The following is an 18,402-nucleotide window of genomic DNA, read 5'->3' as shown; positions in this document are numbered from 1 at the left end:
CGGGCAGCCCTGTGTTATTGGTGCGGTGGAATGTGCTGCTGCCGCATGTGAATTGAAACTTTTGGAAGATTCAACAACAGTCCTGGGAGATAAAGGTAGCCTAAGGCTTAAATTCTGATATTTCAAAGTCCTATGGCTATATATTTACTATATATTACTAGTAAACTATGAAGTGTTGCTTCACTTAGTGAAAGAAACAACGAATAGCATTGAACCGTCGGGAACTGGCATAATGATACAGCTGGTTGAAGGTTCGCTTTCTTGTAGTTAACTTTAAGGACTGTAGTCCAAAACTACCAGCAGCTTGCTTGCAAACATATTAGCCCCAATGTTATAAGTTCTGTTTTATTTTTTCCTATATATCGGAGTCTGAGAATTTCACTCTGTGCTCGGGGTGGAGAAGGCAGCAGCTCTCACAAACACTGCAGCGTGATTGAGGGCTACGTTACTCCAACAAATATTGGCAATATTAAGAGGATTTGGCGTTTCCAATTAATGTAAGCCTGTTACATTCTTCTAGTCTATTATTATTACTATTAGGAAAGCTACTTTTATTATTAAATTAATATTATAATAAATTTGCCCTGCAATAATTTCACAGCGCATCGCCGCATAACTGACGTGCTCTGAGGATAATAAATAAAAGATCAGGCTATCAGCTCCTCCTTTGAAAATGTTTTAAACATTTTTTTAGGTCTATTATACAATGAATTAGACATATAATTAAAATGATTAACAGTCTATAATATTTCCTAACACTGCAGTCATAAATGAAAATTAAGAGCAGCTTTACTTCAAGCACCGACTTAAAAAAAACAACAAAAAAACAAGCTGTTTAACATGAAATACTATTCTTCTCATTTGTTTCACTGTATGTATGGGCCACAAGAGAAATAATGGAATAAATTAAGACAGTTATATACCGTTATCAGCGTATTATGTTGAAATTCATCTCTGGGAGAAAAAAACTTTCGGCTTGCGGGGGGGCCGTGCAGATTTGCGCTACGCCACTGCGCAGAAGTATATGACATTTGTTCAGAAGCATGGTTTGATGCAGACAATAGCCGGGTTTCCATTCAACTTTGTATTAATGAAAATTCAGCTCAAGAATATGCGCATCTGCATGTGTTTCTATCAACTGTGTAATGCGAATAAAAATGGACATCAGCCTAATAAAGTGATGTGTTCCAACCAATGACTATAGGCCTATATATATGTCGCACAGTTATTATCCTCGTTAAGCCTGTCTAACGTTAACCGCTAAGAATGTCAGAAATCACTAAGAGTTTAGCACTGTCCTTGCATACAAGGCATGACAAAGTTTTTAATAGATTTTTATTTATAAAGTTGTATTTATTTTATTTAAATGTATATTTAAGTTTGCATTTATAACAAACTTGAAAAATTCTGCTTAATAAATGCTCTAAAACTTTTATGTAAATGATTGACAGATTTTTTTTATATTACCTGTTTTATATATTTAATACTTGGTCAGTTTATTGATTTGTTTGGATAACTTTGGGTAAATATTTTATTTAAAACCAGTGCAGTGCACAAAATTAAGATTCGAGAGATGGTTCAAGTCAGTGTTCAATAAATGATGTTAAGTTTAGAAATGTTGTGCATCCACTTATTATTAGTGTGACTTTTTAGCATGCAAATGAAGGGGAAAACTTCAAGATATCGGCCCTAAAAATCGGCAGTACATATCGGCCATCGGCTGACCCTGACCTCTAAATATCGGCATCGGCTATAGAAAAACCCATATCGGTCGATCTCTACTACTGTTAGTCATTCATCTAAACCATTAGTTGATTAATCAGGGAGAAATACTAAACCATAATAATGAGCATTTAAAATATATATTAAGCGCTCCAGCGTGTGCATAAAGCTTGCCGGCAAACATCGCATGAACTTATCTGAGATCAGACAACCCGATCCCTTAGTACTGCATATCTATAGCATGAGGTCATGCTTTTATGCTGCCTGCTCTTTATACGCAAAAGTCATCTTTTACGTGCATCTGGTATGCAAAATTTACCTATTGACTTTAATAGGTTGTCTAGCAACAGCATTCTGGCCTAATGGTTATAGAGTCAGACTTGTAACCTGAAGGTTGCAGGTTCGATTCTCAATACCGGCAAAAGCGTTCTCCTCCACCCTATGACCAAAATGTCAGTATTTTGTGTTTCCTCTGTTTGATCGTGCCAGCGCTTCACACACACCACATATTCTAGCATTGCAAACTTTAATTGGCATCCAAGCAGCAACCTCCCCCAGTTGAAGCCAATACGGAAGTGACTTAAACTCTAATTCATCGACTGGCCTCTAGGGACAGGCTCCAAACGAGAGCAGAATTTCATTGACAACCATGTTAAAATGGCCAACTTTACAGCAGAAAAACATGTTTACAGCCTGGTACAAATTGTGGTTTTGGTCTATACAGTTAATTTTGCCCTTCATGACAACTCTGAGGGGGGTGAATTTTTTTTTTATAACTCATCCGTTTAAATTATATAAGCCTTAAAGTTCTGCATAATTAAGGGGCGTGGTCACTTTAGTGACAGGCAGATTGCACTGCTGTCTGTGAGCCGTCACATTACCTCAGCTAATTCCAGCCGCTGAACTTGTGCTTTTTTGAGATTATTTCATGTAATTATCAAATAAAATGGCTTGTTGTGCTTATGGTCAGGACAGATGTACATCTGTGAACAGAACACACGTTGTTGGATCGTCTTGGCATTGGCTTTAAGTTTTGTTCGTGAGATTTACTACAATGACAATGGCTGGAGAATATGCCTCTCAAGACTCCACAAAATCCGATAGAACTGCTTAGTTTGTTTGTGAGTGTCCAATGTATATGATCGTATACAGTTTTACAACATAAATGCTGCTCATATTGCATAATTTCTAGAAGAACAATGATGGAAGGCAGATCGTTCAGAAGAAATATGATGCAAACAATGGGCAATATATCAATATTTCATGGATTTAATGCTTTTGTGGACAAAAAGTGTTGTTGTTTTTCAATGGATGCTCATGGACATTTTACCCAAGTGTCAATGGATTGGATTCATCTCGCGATCGCTATTTCATTATAAAGGTATGGAGTCCTGTTTTGATTTTGTGTGTTTCATTTGCACACCTGACACAAATGACAATATTACTGTTGCTGGAACATCTATATCGTAAAAATACACCATAGATTAACAGTAACCTTTAGAACTTTCTAATGATATAACTTGTTTTCTTTATTAATAAGATAGATAGATAGATAGCTCATTAGCCTAATAACATGATCACGGTTTTCTGCAACCAGGCACCTCAGTTCCAACCACGTCCCGTCTCTTTGCCCATTTTCAGTTATCCGGGAGAGACGTGTGATGACGTGCTGCTAAGATGGCAGCGGCCGCTTTTTCGCTTCAGAAATGCTTTTCAGAAATCTACGGGTGATGTCACGGACAATACGTCCAAATTTTTTACAGTCTATGGTCGCATCCCATCAAAATAAAATAGGCTACAGTCAGTGAAACATATTGAAAGTTACATTGCTCATTTTAAATACCGTTCACGTTCAACGTGAGCACCGCTCCACTGTGGTGTTGCCAAGCACATCTTTGCTCATGTGAAGATTTTTTCTGTCGATATTGGAACGCACGTGAAGTACAAAGCCTACCTTACGTAATAAACAATAGTTTAGCATCCAAATACATTGCGAATATAGAAACATGGATTGGTGCTAATGAGAGAGGTAGGTTGAGATGACGCTTTATTTGCAGTTTTGCTTTAAATGAATTAATTTTGGCTTGTTTAGCTATGGGTCACGCTAAGTTTGAAAACCACTGGTTTACATCATGTTCACGTATTCATGGACATAACCACAAGAAAACAATGCATTGATACCAGACGTGCGGTAAAAGATAAGCAAATTCCCTGCCACTGGACTTTTATTTGACATGGTATATGCTGTCAAGTCACCAGGTATCAGATATGAAAATATGTTGTGGGACTATCATGCAGTCAGTCAAATTTGTGACTTTAGCGAAGTTTTTTTTTTTTTTTTTTTTGCAAATGTTTCTTTAAAGAATATGACCGTAAATGTGAACACGAGATTGAATGTACCATAAAACCAATGATTATTTGTTGTTAAAATCCTTATTAATGCCAAAAAATATGTACATTTATGGATCTCCTTGTTCGCTTAGGCAGCCATGTTGCTGCTGTAGCCGGTATGCAGGGAAATTTCTCATACCCCTTTGTTAGAAGTGGTATCCCGGAAAATCTTCATTTGAAGCGCTCTTCATCTGGCTCTTACCCCTACCTCTCCAACCAAAAGAGAATTGAGACACTCCTACACCTTCACGTGAACGCCCAAAACAGAGGGGTAGGGGAAAAGGAAGAGGTAAGGGGTAGAAATGGGTTTGGGCCTGAAGTTTAATTTTCAGATTTCAGTTGTTTCCAAGTTTCTTCACTTTATTAGATATAGTTAAAATAGGGTGGTTATAGTTTGACTAGTTATAAGTACATTCCCTGTTCTCCCTTTTGTATTACTCCCAAATGTTTACATTTAAAGCAGCATAAAGTGTAGTTTTTGAAGAGACCCCTAGTGTAACTAGATCTCTGATCCAATTTTTATCCAGCTGAATTTCCACAATACAAAATCAGGATATATATCCTGTCCGTTCATAGCCAAATGTACACCCATGTAATTTTGCATATCAAGGTATTGGATTTTTATCAAGCTTTGAGCTTTTATAATTGTTTTCCTTTCCTCTAAATATTTTTTAGCCACCTCCTTTAGTTGTGGTACCCGTCGGTCGGTCTTATCTTATTTCAGATGAGTAAGTGTCGTTCTGTTGTATGGTATCAGTCACACTAATGAGACCTGAGCAGTCATCTCTCTCTGCAGAGCACAACTCAGTCCTGGGATTTCATTGCCCCTCCTGATGAGGCCAGTGAGGGAAGCTGTACCTCTCAAGGCACTGCGCTCACATCATTTATCCGCTCTGCGCTTCCTCCCCACGGCTCTGTATTGATTGCAGCTTTGCCGCTGAACCCTGATGCAGCGGCAGTCTGGCCTGTGAGGGGAATGTTTGGTTTCCGTGGCAATTTGGCATGAAGCAAATTCCACCGAACGATTCAGACCTTGGGCTTTGTGATGTCACGTCTGGGGCGCTTGTTTTCGCAGCAGTGGCAGGCAACGGTCAATTGAAATAATGAATGTGTTTCTTTTTTTTCCAGTCACCTCATTGCCAGAGCACATAAGTGAGCCACTTGCTTCTGGAACAATTGGTACATTGCCCTTGTTTCTACCCCCCTCACTGTGCGTCTGTTGTGGAGGGGTGTGGACACCTGTTCGACAATTAAAATCCAGAAGAGAGCCAGACTGTGCCAAGAGAAATATTTGCCTCTTAGTGAAGGTTGTGTTCGTATGTGCAGCATTTGATGTGATGAGCGATCAGTTCGGTTCACTGTTACATGTGTGTTCATGAGTTGGTCATGATTTGCATGTTGTTCACCTTATTAAGCACATTTCATGTAAACGCTGTTGATATGAAGGACATAACATGGGCGCCCAATAACTGAGCAAAAATTATTATGCACATGTGAGTTAACGACAGGAATCTGAATCTATTTATTTCAGAAATTCATTAAAAATTCAATTCATTATACATACAATGACTTGATTATATCACTTGCATGGTGAGATTTTTTTTAAATATACATTTTTAAAAGATTTTTAAATAAAATTCTAAATTTTAGGGATATAAAATAGAATATATTACAGGGTGAAACAACAGTTCTGATATCCTAATGAAAAAAAAACACTCATTAAAAGTAATTATTGGGGTCATTTAGTATATTGTTCTATTATTGTTTTGTTTTTTAATCAAAACCACTTTATTTGCTTTTTTTTTATTTTGTATTCACCCATGATATTCATTCTCTTTTAGAAATCTCATCATGCTTATTGCACATGCTCGATTATAATGCAAAACTTCTCAAATATTTTGGTTGAGTTTTAAATCCCTGCTATACCTGTATAACTTTAGCCTACTGTAAATACCAGACCTCCCTTCCCAACTGTATCGCCACTATGCCTTTTTGCCCCAATGCAAAACCGTTCACTTGACTAGTCTTTTTGTTATTAACACCACCATGCATTACTGACGGTTTTCGTCATGCTTTTTTTCCTCATTAAAGCTGACACACAGGACAAAGACACTCTTAAAATCCCCAGTAATTCCATGAAAGCAAATTAGAGAAAAAGTCTTGATTAGTCTGGAAATGCAGAAGTAAAACAATGTTAAAGAAGAATCTCTCACGGTTGCCAGACGCTAAAACAGGAAAGACAAAGATTTGCTCACAAGGCAAAGCCTGTGCCAAGTTAAATCCATATTTAAATCCGTCTCTGGATGGGAGCTGCATGTAAATGAATGCTCTTTGGCATCGTGCTCGAGCGCAGAATCCACAGCAGTTAGGTCGGGATGCCTATGCGTGCATAATTTGCATTTATTTTGGAGCTAATTTTCATAATTAAGCATAAAAAAATTCCGCCTCAGAAATAATTATAAAGATGAGCTATATGATGCACGTATAGCTGTCGATGCTGGAGAAAAGTGAGCTGAGAGCCTATCAGAGGCCTTGATTTTAGAACTCCAGCGTACATGATTATACATGTGCAATTAGTGCATACCCTGCTGAAGACTCCAGATGAAACAGGATCTGGCGGATAGCAGATTCTATACTCGAAAAAGTGGTTTGTTCAATTAACTTAATTAAAGAAAACTTTTCCACGCAATTAGTTTAGATCCGTACAACCAGACTAAAACAAGTTCATTTAAACAGTTAATGTTTTTTTGAAACCAACTTAATGCATTCACGTTCCTGTGTTAGATAACTGGCAACGTGTTATTAGTGCTAAAGACAATCATGTCGTGTATTTAGTATTATTACTACAGGGCTGTTGAATGCTCGAATCTGATTGGTTAACCACCATTGCAATTATTTTCAGGGAAATGCATGGCTCAAGTAGTTCTAGGCAGGTCTTGACCGCATTGCAGTTCCATATCACTTCGCCAAATGATTTCAGTTCAATAAGTCCTAAAGCCTACAACCGCAAAAAAAGAAACAAAACCCACAATGACACTGACCAAGCAAATAAATATAGTAAACAATAGGATGAAAACGACAAATTATTGTCATGTTTTTTTTTTTAACCACAAAATACGTTTTATTGTGTCCTGAAAGGACATACTCTCTCCCGCTCTTTTTCTCTCTCTCTTTCGAACATACACACATACTCTTTTGTACGGACACACACTCGCACAGAAACATTTTGTCAGCGCTGCTCTGACGAATTATTTGGTAACATAGTTTAGCAACTTAAAAGCTACATAATATTTCTCACCAGCAAGATAATAACTGTGCGGTTCTTGAGGTAGATAAACTTATAGTTTCTCTATTAGTAGAGACATTGCTGTCATTAGAGACGCACAGACTCAGGTAGGCTAATTCACATATGCTTATTCTCTCTCTCTCTCTCTCTCTCTCTCTCAACTGCGTTAATAACTGTATCAACTGTATTATTCTGCTATCAAGGCTCAAGTTACTAGTTACAGAACTCATTACTAGTTCTGAATGTGTAAGAAATGAGTCCCACACACAAGTGTGTTTTAAGGACAAAAACCTGACAAATGTCTTGAAATACAACATTGAAACAGTGTCTTGAGGTGTGGCAACCATAGTATAAGCGGAATTAATGACTCTGGGCCGTTGATTTCTTAGAAAATAATGCACACCCGAGGTGTAACAGCCACTCCACTTCCCATTACCACCTCGGGTGTGCATTATTTTCTAAGAATTCAAAGGCCCATCGTCAATTATTCCTTACATGTAACATATGGAATGGACAAATTAGAAAAGACTGTCTCAGTACTGGCATTAGCACAGCTGTTTCTCAGTGAAGCAATATACATCATGGTCATCATGTAACCACAAAACTCGAATGCTCTTCTAAATTTCCATGATAATAACTGAACATTAGACATTAAAATAACTTTCTCTTTAATGAAAAACATAAAATTACACTTTATTTCTACATTTGCTCTTCTAATGCAGTCCTATGCAAAGCAGTGTAGTCAGTCTAGATGTTTGATTTGGCTGTTTTGACCTCCTTGACAATTTCGGTCAAACTTGTTAAAGGGATAGTTCACCCAAAAACTCGCCTCCAAGACATTCCAATTTTTTTTTTTTTATGTTAATTTGTCCATGCATTTACATTGGGGACCTTGGGGACCAGTGCTGTTTTGGATCCCTTAGTCTTTCATTGTATGAACAAAACTGTTTTTTTTTTTTGTTGTTGTTGTTTTTTGGATGAAAACAAGGGTAAATACATAATGACAGAATTTTCATTTTTGGGTGAACTATCGCTTCAAGGCTGTTAGACCACCTTGGACCATCAACTAACCATGGTTTGTAATTTATTATAATTGATTTATCCATGCATATCATTTTTTCCCCTGAAAATTCATGTGCCTTCATAATCTTTAATCAAAATAACTAGGGCTGCAACGATTAATCGCGATTAATCGTTTGCAAAATAAAAGTCTGTGTTTACGTAATATATATGTGTGTGTTCTGTGTATAATAATTATGTATAAATAAATACACACACATTCATGTATTTATTTAAGAAAAATGTTATATTTATGTATAAAATATTTATGTTTATATGTAATATAAAATATATATAAATATATATATTTATAATACATGCATATATTTCTAAACTTTATACCTGTATGTGTGTGTATTTATATATACATAATTATTATACACAGAACACACACGTATATTACGTAAACACAGACTTTTATTTTGCAAACGATTAACCTCCCTCTTGCAACAACATCTCTTTTCTGATTACGTGTTTACTGGTGTGAGGGTGTGACAACCTGTCACTCACATGACATCACAACAATAGCAAACCACAACCATCCAACAATCCAATCAATTTCTGATAGACAAAATCAAGTCCCGCCCTACTTTTTTTCTCTTTCTTTATTTTTGAAAAGCCATTTTACTCATATTCATCACAATAGAGATTAAAAGTAAATCGCAACTTCCGTTTATAGGTAGAAACTGTTTATTCCAGGACCAGATGTGTTCTGCATTAGCTAAAATGGTTAAAGCCAATTTGATTAGTCAAAGTATTTTGCAATTCAGGAAATCATTCAAAGCAAATCGTACTGTATGTTCAGCTGAGGACTGGGGAATGTGAATAAATGAGCATATTGGTTGTGTGAGCTGCCGGAAATTGGCCGCCGGCTCTGCAGCAGTAATGTTTCACACTAGTCGAGTGGGAAGAGTGTATGTTTTATAAACCTCTCACACATGGATTGTAGGGCAGACTACTGGTATAAAAGTGATGAATGGCCGTTAAGAAAAGCTATAGAAGCAGGTGAAGCCCTGCACTGCTAGACTGGCTCAAGTAAAAAGAGTAGTTGTAAATTAGCCGTTTGGGAAATGGCAAGTTTTTTCAATCACTGACCTTGACGTAGAACATCTCATGACATCGGTCCTCAGTGATTTGGCAGATGGTTAAATTGAGCAGCTGACTCATAACACACTAAACCACAGAAAGGAGGTGGCTGTTTCTCTCTCTCTCTCACACCCACACACACACACACACACACACAAATACTTTCTGTTTCTCTGTATGAGATCTGTCAGAGTTAGCTTGTTATACCCAGCGTTACTCGTATAAGCAAGATTATTTGTTTGTCTGATAATTTTTGCAGGAATACAATTGATGATAGTGTTGTAAATATATATACAAAATTCCTCAATGGTCCTCAGAGAGGAACTTCCCTATGAGGTCATTTCCTCTGTTGCAAATACTAAACACATGTCTCCCCTTTTACACATTCCAGCTCCGACTCTTGAATGAGTTACACCTCCCAGCCTCTGCCTCATAATCTGTTTGCTCTTGTTTCCCATTTATTTATTCTTTTTTTTTCTTTTCTTGTGCTCTATAAATCTTAACATGTGCACTAAAATATGACTTTGTTTACCTAATATTGTGTCAGAAAATTTTTCTTTCATATTACCAAACATTATCCAGAAACATGCTAATTTAGTGAAGTACAGTCCTAATTTTTTACGGGTTGTGCTAATGGGGAGAAAAACCCCAGTCTGAGTTTTAAAGGCCCCTGTGGTGACTGACCTGCTCTGCTACACACACGGCTCTGGTCTGTACACTGTCTCTGGTATTAGATCAGACACACACACACACCCACACACTGATTATGTGTGTTAGACCTTGTGTTAAGGAAAACGAGGAACTCGCTTTCTCTCTCTAGCCTTTTTTAACTTGAAGATATTTATGTGCCTGTTTTAATCATGTGAGGGCAGAAATTTTTTATAAGATATGTTGGACGGATTGGATGGATTGATTGACAGAAAGAGATAGAAAGAAGGACAGATGGATGGAAAAAAGATTGGAAGAAAGGGAAAGAAAAAGAAGAAAGGATGCTATAAAAAGAGAAGGATGGATGGATTTAAAGCAAGAAGGAAGAATAGATCAAAAATAAAAGAGATGGATGGATGATAGAAATAAGGAATGGTGGATGTATAAAAAGATGGGTGAGTGGATGAATTAAACGAAATGGGAAGATAGAAGGATTAATGAGTGGAAAAAAGATGGAAGGTAGAAAAAAGGATGTATGGATGGATTAATAGAAAAAATAAAGACGGATTCAAAGAAATGAAAACAAAAGGATGGATTAATAGAAAGAAAGATGATGGATTGGAAAAAGAAAGAAGAATAGATGATAGAAATAAGAAAGGATGGATATAAAAAGAAAGATGAGTGGGTAAATTAAGGGGAAAAAGAAGGATAGATACATGAATTTATGTATGTAGGGAAGGAGATAAAAGATGGATGGATGGATGGATAGATAGAAATAAGGATGGATATAGTAAGAAAGAAGGATAGAGGATGGATGGATGGATGGATGCATGGATGGATGGTTATAGTGATAAAGAAGGATAGATGATGGATGGATTGATGGATGGGGAAGGAAAGAAGAATAGATGATAGAAATAAGGAAGGATGGATATAAAAATATGAGTGGATAAATTAAAAGAAAGAGGAAAAAGAAGGATGGATGCATGAATTGATGTATGTAGGGAAGGAAATAAAGGATGGATGGATGGATGGATGGAAAAAAGGATGGATATAGTAAGAAGGATAGAGGATGGATGGATGGATGGATGGATGGATGGATGGATGGAAAAAAGGATGGATATAGTAAGAAGGATAGAGGATGGATGGATGCATGGATGGATGGAGTAAGAAGGAAGGATAGATGGATGGATTGATGGATGGGGAAAGAAAGAAAGAAAGAAAGAAAGAAAGAAAGAAAGAAAGAAAGAAAGAAAGAAAGAAAGAAAGAAAGAAAGAAAGAGAACAAGGTACAGTTGAAAAAAATGTCTTATAGATAGAAGGAAAGAAAAAGGATGTTGAAATAAAAAAGAAATGATAGATCAAAAGAAAGACGAATGATGGATGAATGGATAGTAAAGAACGGGAGGTGTGCATGTATGAATGTATAAATAGATCAGTAAACAGCAATTGAACTTTCGTTGTACATAGTTTGTTCACTGTATGCAAATGTTCAGTTGATAGCGATTTCAATTTATATCACGCTTAGCTATGCAGTACAAGGATCACTTGCAGTTTTGCATATGGTCAACATTATTATGAAAATAACGCTAAATTTATTTGATATGCTTTGTTAACCCTCTGCTCAGTGATAGTGTTTAAGACCACCATAACACCTCCTGATTGTTTACTCTCATTTGATTCATGTTGCATGTTATAATGGGCTGGAATCAGATAAAAAAGAATTGTTGAAATGACAAACATGGATTATCAATAGTGTGGAGAGATATTGATGTTTTCTTCCTCTGCAATTTTGAGGCTCATACATGAGACTGAAGAGCGGAATGTTGTTACCTGCACAACAATATTGGCTCAAACAGCCTGAAGAAGCCAGCAATCATATATCTTTACCCAACAGGCTCAGCGAAATGTAATTTTCAAAGCCAGATATTGTTTTTGTTCATCACGTACCAGATGTTGAATCAAGTCAATTGCGTCAACTTTACGTTTTTATTTATTTATTCGTTTCTGTGTTTTCTGTGGCTGTCTTTTGGAACGAGAAGCATTGTAAAATATGAGGTTTATCAAACTTTCAGTGCTCAGCTATTTTGATGAGCTTCGGCAATACATCACTGACAACTCCGAGCGGCCCGGCTGCACCGGCACAAGCTCGTCAGCGCGGGAAAGAGAGCGATGCGTTTTTGAAAGTGATTTATGCGAAGCAAAATAAATGACGCGCCATGGCCGGCTTGTAAAGTGCAGCGTTTGAAGGGAAGTGTAGCGGATTAACGGCTCCGCTGCACTCTTTTCTTTACTCCTGCCAAGAGAGCCGTGCTGGACACCACCGCTCGCCATGAGCTCAACATTTCCACTCCTCACGTGTACTGTAGTGTCAACCATCGGCTCTGGAAAGTCCAGTAGAGAATGACGATGGGAAATACTGACCCCCTCCCCCGTTTTCCTTTCAGAAAATACATGCAGTTTAATTGTCAGTAAGTGAATGCATTAGTAAATAATACATGAGATGATTTTGTTCCACTGAAATGCAGCAGAATACAGCAGAACGCTTCACTGTGACCGTTTGAAGTTTCACCAGGTGTATTATTCTCTAGTGTGTTATCATCAGAACGATTCATTAGATTTAAGTTTGCTGAAGTTGATCAGTCTCATGAATACAGTCATCGGTAATGTTGGTTTACTGTGAGGGAACACAGCCCCTTTAATTAAATTAGCAAAATAGAACAGTGTTGTTTTAGTATTATTTATATACTAGTATAGTATTTTATTTTATTTTTATATATTCAGTCTTCATTTCAGTTTTTGCTTTTTTCATTTTTATTAGTCATTCATTTTTATTTCATTTATTTATTTATTTTATTGTAATAGTAACAGCTTAAAACTATTTAATTTATTTGTCATGGCAACATTTTCCAATTTAAGTTTAGGTTTTTCATCTAGAATTTATACTTTTATTTTTTTTAAGTTTTAGTTTTAGTTAACAGTTTACAGTAGTGTTCCTTTAGCTGCTTTATTTGGTGTGCAAAGAACACAATTTTTGAGGCATGTTTTTCTTTCTAAAAATACATTAGAAACTCTTCATTTATTAACTATAGTGACAGAGGACCCCCCTTCCCCCAACCCACCGTTTATATGCGTTTCCAACTAAACATAATTCTGTTCACACAGACATATGGATCAGTGTACATGATTGATTTAGTTCTTTTTATTTCATTATTTTTAATATAATATACTAAATTCATGCTAAATTAACAACCCAAATAATAATACAAAAATCTATTATTTTTATTTAAAGCAACCTGATGAACATTTTTTTTTTTTTTATTGCACTCTTTGTCTGTGGTTGTCGCTGTGTTAAGGTTGTATTGGGTGGGCATGTTTTTGATGGAGTTGTGAATCTGTGTTTTGGACAGGTATGGATGAGAGGACAAGCCAGGCATCATGGGCCTCAGGTGGCCAGTCCAGCCCGTCCTATGAGTCCTCTAGGGTAAGACCGGTTTTGCCTCGCCTCGCCTCACCTCAGCTCACTCGCCACATACACACACACGACAGCTACTGCGATGACACCAGTGCGGTGCATTTCCATTTGTCCAGTTCAGAGTTATCTGTCCTCAGCAAAATGAAACCGTAGTGTCTGATTTGCTTACAGGATTTCTATTACTATAATAATATCGTCCATTTCCTCTAAAATTCATTTAGAAAGAGACCACATCTGTAAGATTATGTTGGTAGATGTGCTCACTTTACATATGCAGTTGATAACTGATAAGAAGAAACAACGGTTTAAATAAAATATAATCAAATGTAATGATCTTTCACGCAGGGGCTTCTGGGAATATTTTTCACCATAATTAAAAATACAAGCTATCTTCAAATTTAAGACAATACATATTTGTGGAACATTACCGTTCAAAAGTTTGGGGTCTGTAAGATTTTTTAATGTTTTTTAAAGAAGTCTCTAATGCTCACCTAGGCTGCAATTATTTGATCAAAAAACAGTAATATTGTTACAATTTAAAATAACCATTTTCTATTTGAATATATTTTAATATGTAATTCATTCCTGTGAAGCAAAGCTGAATTTTCAGCATCATTACTCCAGTCTTCAGTGTCACATGATCCTTCAGAAATCATTCTAATATGCTGATTTGAAGCATTTCTTATTATTATCAATGTTGAAAACAGTTGTGAAGTTTTATAGTTTTTTGTGGAAACCCTGAGACATTTTTGATGATTAGAAAGCATTTATTTGAAATACATCACATACACATTTTTTGTATCACTGTAACAGTTTCTTTGCTGTCATTTTTGATCAATTTTATGATCTTTTCTGAATAAATGGATTTATTTCTTTAAATATAAAATCTGAGTGACCCCAAACTTTTGAACACTGTATTTTCACCATAAATTATAAGGTAATTCATACTTATAACAACCATCTTTATAACTTAATTTTAACATAAATATCATATATTTCACAATATGTAGGGCTGGGCAATAAAACGGTAATGATAATTATTGCGATATAAATTCTCAACAAAAGTTCGATAAATGTTCAATATAATGTTTATGCGCCAAAAGCAGAACGATACAGCATTTGATCTGTGCCACACGGATCATTATCAGCTCGAGCAGCACGAGCTTACCATAGCAGATGTTTTTACTCGCTGATTGGTCTCGATCACACAATCACTAAACAGCGCTGTGACATCCATTGAGAAACCGCGCTGACATTCTCAAGAGCACTGATAAATACGAGAAACTTTGTGCCATGAACAATCAAGTTAGAAGGCTTTTCAGTCTACAAATCACCATCATTTACCATTAACTGCATCATGGTATTGATGCAGAAGTGTGGGATATTCATATCAAATTGTGTTATATTATTAATGTAGCTATGTATTAAATGTATTAAATAAATAATAGAAAATAATTATTTTTTGTTATTAAGCTTTAGCATTTGTGCCTTTGTACTTTTATACTAAATGTAATTAGGCTACTGTTTTTCATAAGAAATACCATATAGGCCATGTACACACCGTAAGTTTCAGGAGTGACAACCGCATTTAAATGCGGGATGATTGACAACTTGGAAACCATAGCAACGTTATTGCGTCTTACGTATTTGGTATCCGTTATTGTGGCTAAAGTAAAATTACAGTGACAAAACACTTGTTATTTTCAGCAATTTAACTAAACACAGTCGACGGAGGCGTTGTGTATGGTTTATGCTGGTACAGCATGTTTCACAAAACGCGCTCTTTCTGTGTTGCCATGATCACTCATTATAAGCAATTTGGGCTTGTTGTTTAAGCTCGGCTCATAAAGCGACCGGGTTTATGGAGTTATTAAAGTGAGCAGACACGAGTCACAATATTTTTGTCTTATTTTCAGCATAAAGCATTTGGATTTATTTCGGCTTATTATGGGCTTATTCTTGTTCGCTGATTTTTCTAGCAAGATCTGGCAACACGAATGAGTCAAGGCTCATGCTCTCCCTGTGATTCACTGTGCATACAGAAGAGAGACACATCTCCTATGCACGCTAAAAACGTCATTAATAACTAGTTGTTCAGGGGTGCGTTTCCCGAAAGCATCGTTGGTGAACTATGGTCGTAAGTCCCATTGAACTCTATTGGTAACGACGGAACTTACGACCATAGTTCGCTTTGGGAAACGCACCCCAGTTCGGTTCCGTACACACTGCATAGAATTTCTGTAAATGTGGTTGTTACTACCTGTATTTTTCGGAAGTTAATTTGGTTGTAGAATGCGGCTGTCACTCACATATTTTACTGAATTGTTTTTGTTCAGAACGGGATTAAGCAGTACAAGATGAACTGGTACCAAATTTAGCTGCAGTGCGTGGTTTTACCTATGGTTATAATGATCGACATGTATGATATTATGGATGACCAATGGTTAATTTTAGTTAAAGTAGAGTCCTAACTCAAACAGAATATTTAAATTTTACAATAAAAATGAGGTTGTCAACTCAAAATGAGGTTTTCAATAACTGTCAACTCAAGCTACTGTCAAATGTGCATTTCTAAGCGACGTAACATAATATTATTAATATTGCACCCTGTTTCAGAATTTGAAACCATATCACCCATTAGCATGCAGAAACTAAGAGATTTTTTTTTCTATTAAAGGTGCCCTAGAATTAAAAATTGAATTTATCTTGGCATAGTTAAATAACAAGAGTTCAGTACATGGAAATGACATACAGTGAGTCTCAAACACCGTTGTTTCCTCCTCCTTATATAAATCACATTTGTTTAAAAGACCTCCGGAAAACAGGCAAATCTCAACATAACACCGACTGTTACGTAACAGTCAGGATCATTAATATGTACGCCCCCAATATTTGCATATGCCAGCCATGATCAAGCATTAAACGAGGGCAGAATGTCTGGATGTGCACAGCTGAATCATCAGACTAGGTAAGCAAGCAAGAACAATAGCGAAAAATGGCAGATGGAGCGATAATAACTGACATGATCCATGATATCATGATATTTTTAGTGATATTTGTAAATTGTCTTTCTAAATGTTTCGTTAGCATGTTGCTAATATACTGTTAAATGTGGTTAAAGTTACCATTGTTTCTTACTGTATTCACGGAGACAAGAGAGCCGTCGCTATTTTCATTTTTAAACACTTGCAGTCTGTATAATTCATAAACACATCTTCATTCTTTATAAATCTCTCCAACAGTGTGTAATGTTAGCTTTAGCCACGGAGCACCATCAAACTCATTCAGAATTAAATGTAAACATCCAAATAAATACCATATTTACATGATTAGACATGCTGCATGACGAACACTTTGTAAAGAACAATTTTGAGGGTTATATTAGCTGTGTGAACTTTGTGTATGCTGTTAAAGGCAAGAGCGAGCTCCATTGGCGGGGAGCGTGAGCATTTAAAGGGGCCGCAGCCTAAATCGGCTCATAGTTAATGTAGGCAGTTAAAAAAATTAATAAAAAAAAATCTATGGGGTATTTTGAGCTGAAACTTCACAGACACATTCAGGGGACACCTTAGACTTATATTACATCTTTTAAAAAGACGTTCTACGGCACCTTTAACATATTTATTTTGTTAAGGAAAAAAGACTGAAAAGCATTTTACTTAAGTTTACTCATGCATATTTTGATGTAGAAAAAATATTTTATCATTATAAATGTTTTTGAATAGTCTACCTCAGATTTGTCAAGTTTTTGTCATGTTCTGACAATGAAGTTTAAATCCACAATTAACTGTCTGATTTCTACAACTTTAACTCAGGAGCAAAAATCTGCCTTTAAATTTGAAAGAAATAAAGATTTGACATTTATCGTGATAATTATCGGTATCGACTGATATAAAAAATTTTATCGTGATAATTTTTTGGCCATATCGCTCAGCCCTAGTCAACAGCATTTTTTTTTTTTATAACTGCTGTTGACTCCCATTTCCTTAGTGACATTCTGTGAAGTTTCTCTGTCTGTTCTTTAATTTTTTCTTAATGACTATTGAGAAGCATTACATAGCAGCTGCTCCACTCAAAGAACACAGCAAAGAAAATATCTTTTGGTCCTGCAAAATAAAAAAAAGGAAATGTTTTTGTTTATTTAGTTTGTTAGAAGATACAGATCAAAGTGCATATGCAGCCTACTTGACGTTATGATTACATTAGGAGTATTCATGACAAATAACAAATGGTTGAAGTTTTTCCAGGCTCGGCATGTGTGGCTGAACGCAGTTGGTGCAGGAAGCATTGATGCATTTTAGACATACCATAAGCTCAGATTGATTTTCATGCATGCAAATGAAATTCACCTCATCAAAATGAGGAAAAAAAAAAATCAGCCATGGTTGTGATTTTTATTTTGATGTGCAACCCCAGTGCAGAGTGTGAAGTTCTCTCGCTTCCTATTTGTTTGTTTGTATTTTCCATGGTGGTGTGTTCAGGGTGCCCTGTATGAATTTCATTTCATGTCAATCTCCTGTCACTTCCTATCAGAAATCAGTCAAATGTCAGAGGCTCTCACACCACATTGTCTTGTTTATTTCCGATGCCCTTCCCCTCAGCACATCTATAGGCGATGGCTGCGCCCATGGCCTGATTTGAATTATAAGACGGAGACGCATGAGATATCTTTGCTCTAGGTGCATGGAAATTAGTGGTTGTGACATTGCAGGGGATGGGATCAGAAGACAGCTGTTTG

General features: G+C 36.3%; 1 protein-coding gene across 10 annotated transcripts in view; it reads left to right on the top strand.

Moving 5' to 3' along the window:
• Window positions 1-18,402, top strand: part of tcf12 (transcription factor 12) — a 144,763-nt gene that overhangs the window by 34,955 nt on the left and 91,406 nt on the right. For 6 of the 10 annotated variants that reach the window (XM_048185070.1, XM_048185072.1, XM_048185073.1 and 3 more), the window contains exon 4: window positions 13,600-13,673. The exons of 3 other annotated variants lie outside the window; for them this stretch is intronic. In XM_048185070.1, coding sequence (XP_048041027.1) covers window positions 13,600-13,673 — 74 coding nt within the window. Of the gene's footprint in view, window positions 1-13,599; window positions 13,674-18,402 lie in introns of those variants that run through there. One more of the 10 variants, XM_048185078.1, reaches the window with a different exon arrangement.

The sequence above is a fragment of the Megalobrama amblycephala genome, linkage group LG3 (genome assembly GCF_018812025.1).
Source record: "Megalobrama amblycephala isolate DHTTF-2021 linkage group LG3, ASM1881202v1, whole genome shotgun sequence".
In the NCBI taxonomy this organism is placed as follows: domain Eukaryota; kingdom Metazoa; phylum Chordata; class Actinopteri; order Cypriniformes; family Xenocyprididae; genus Megalobrama; species Megalobrama amblycephala.
This window is presented reverse-complemented; position numbering and strand designations above follow the sequence as displayed.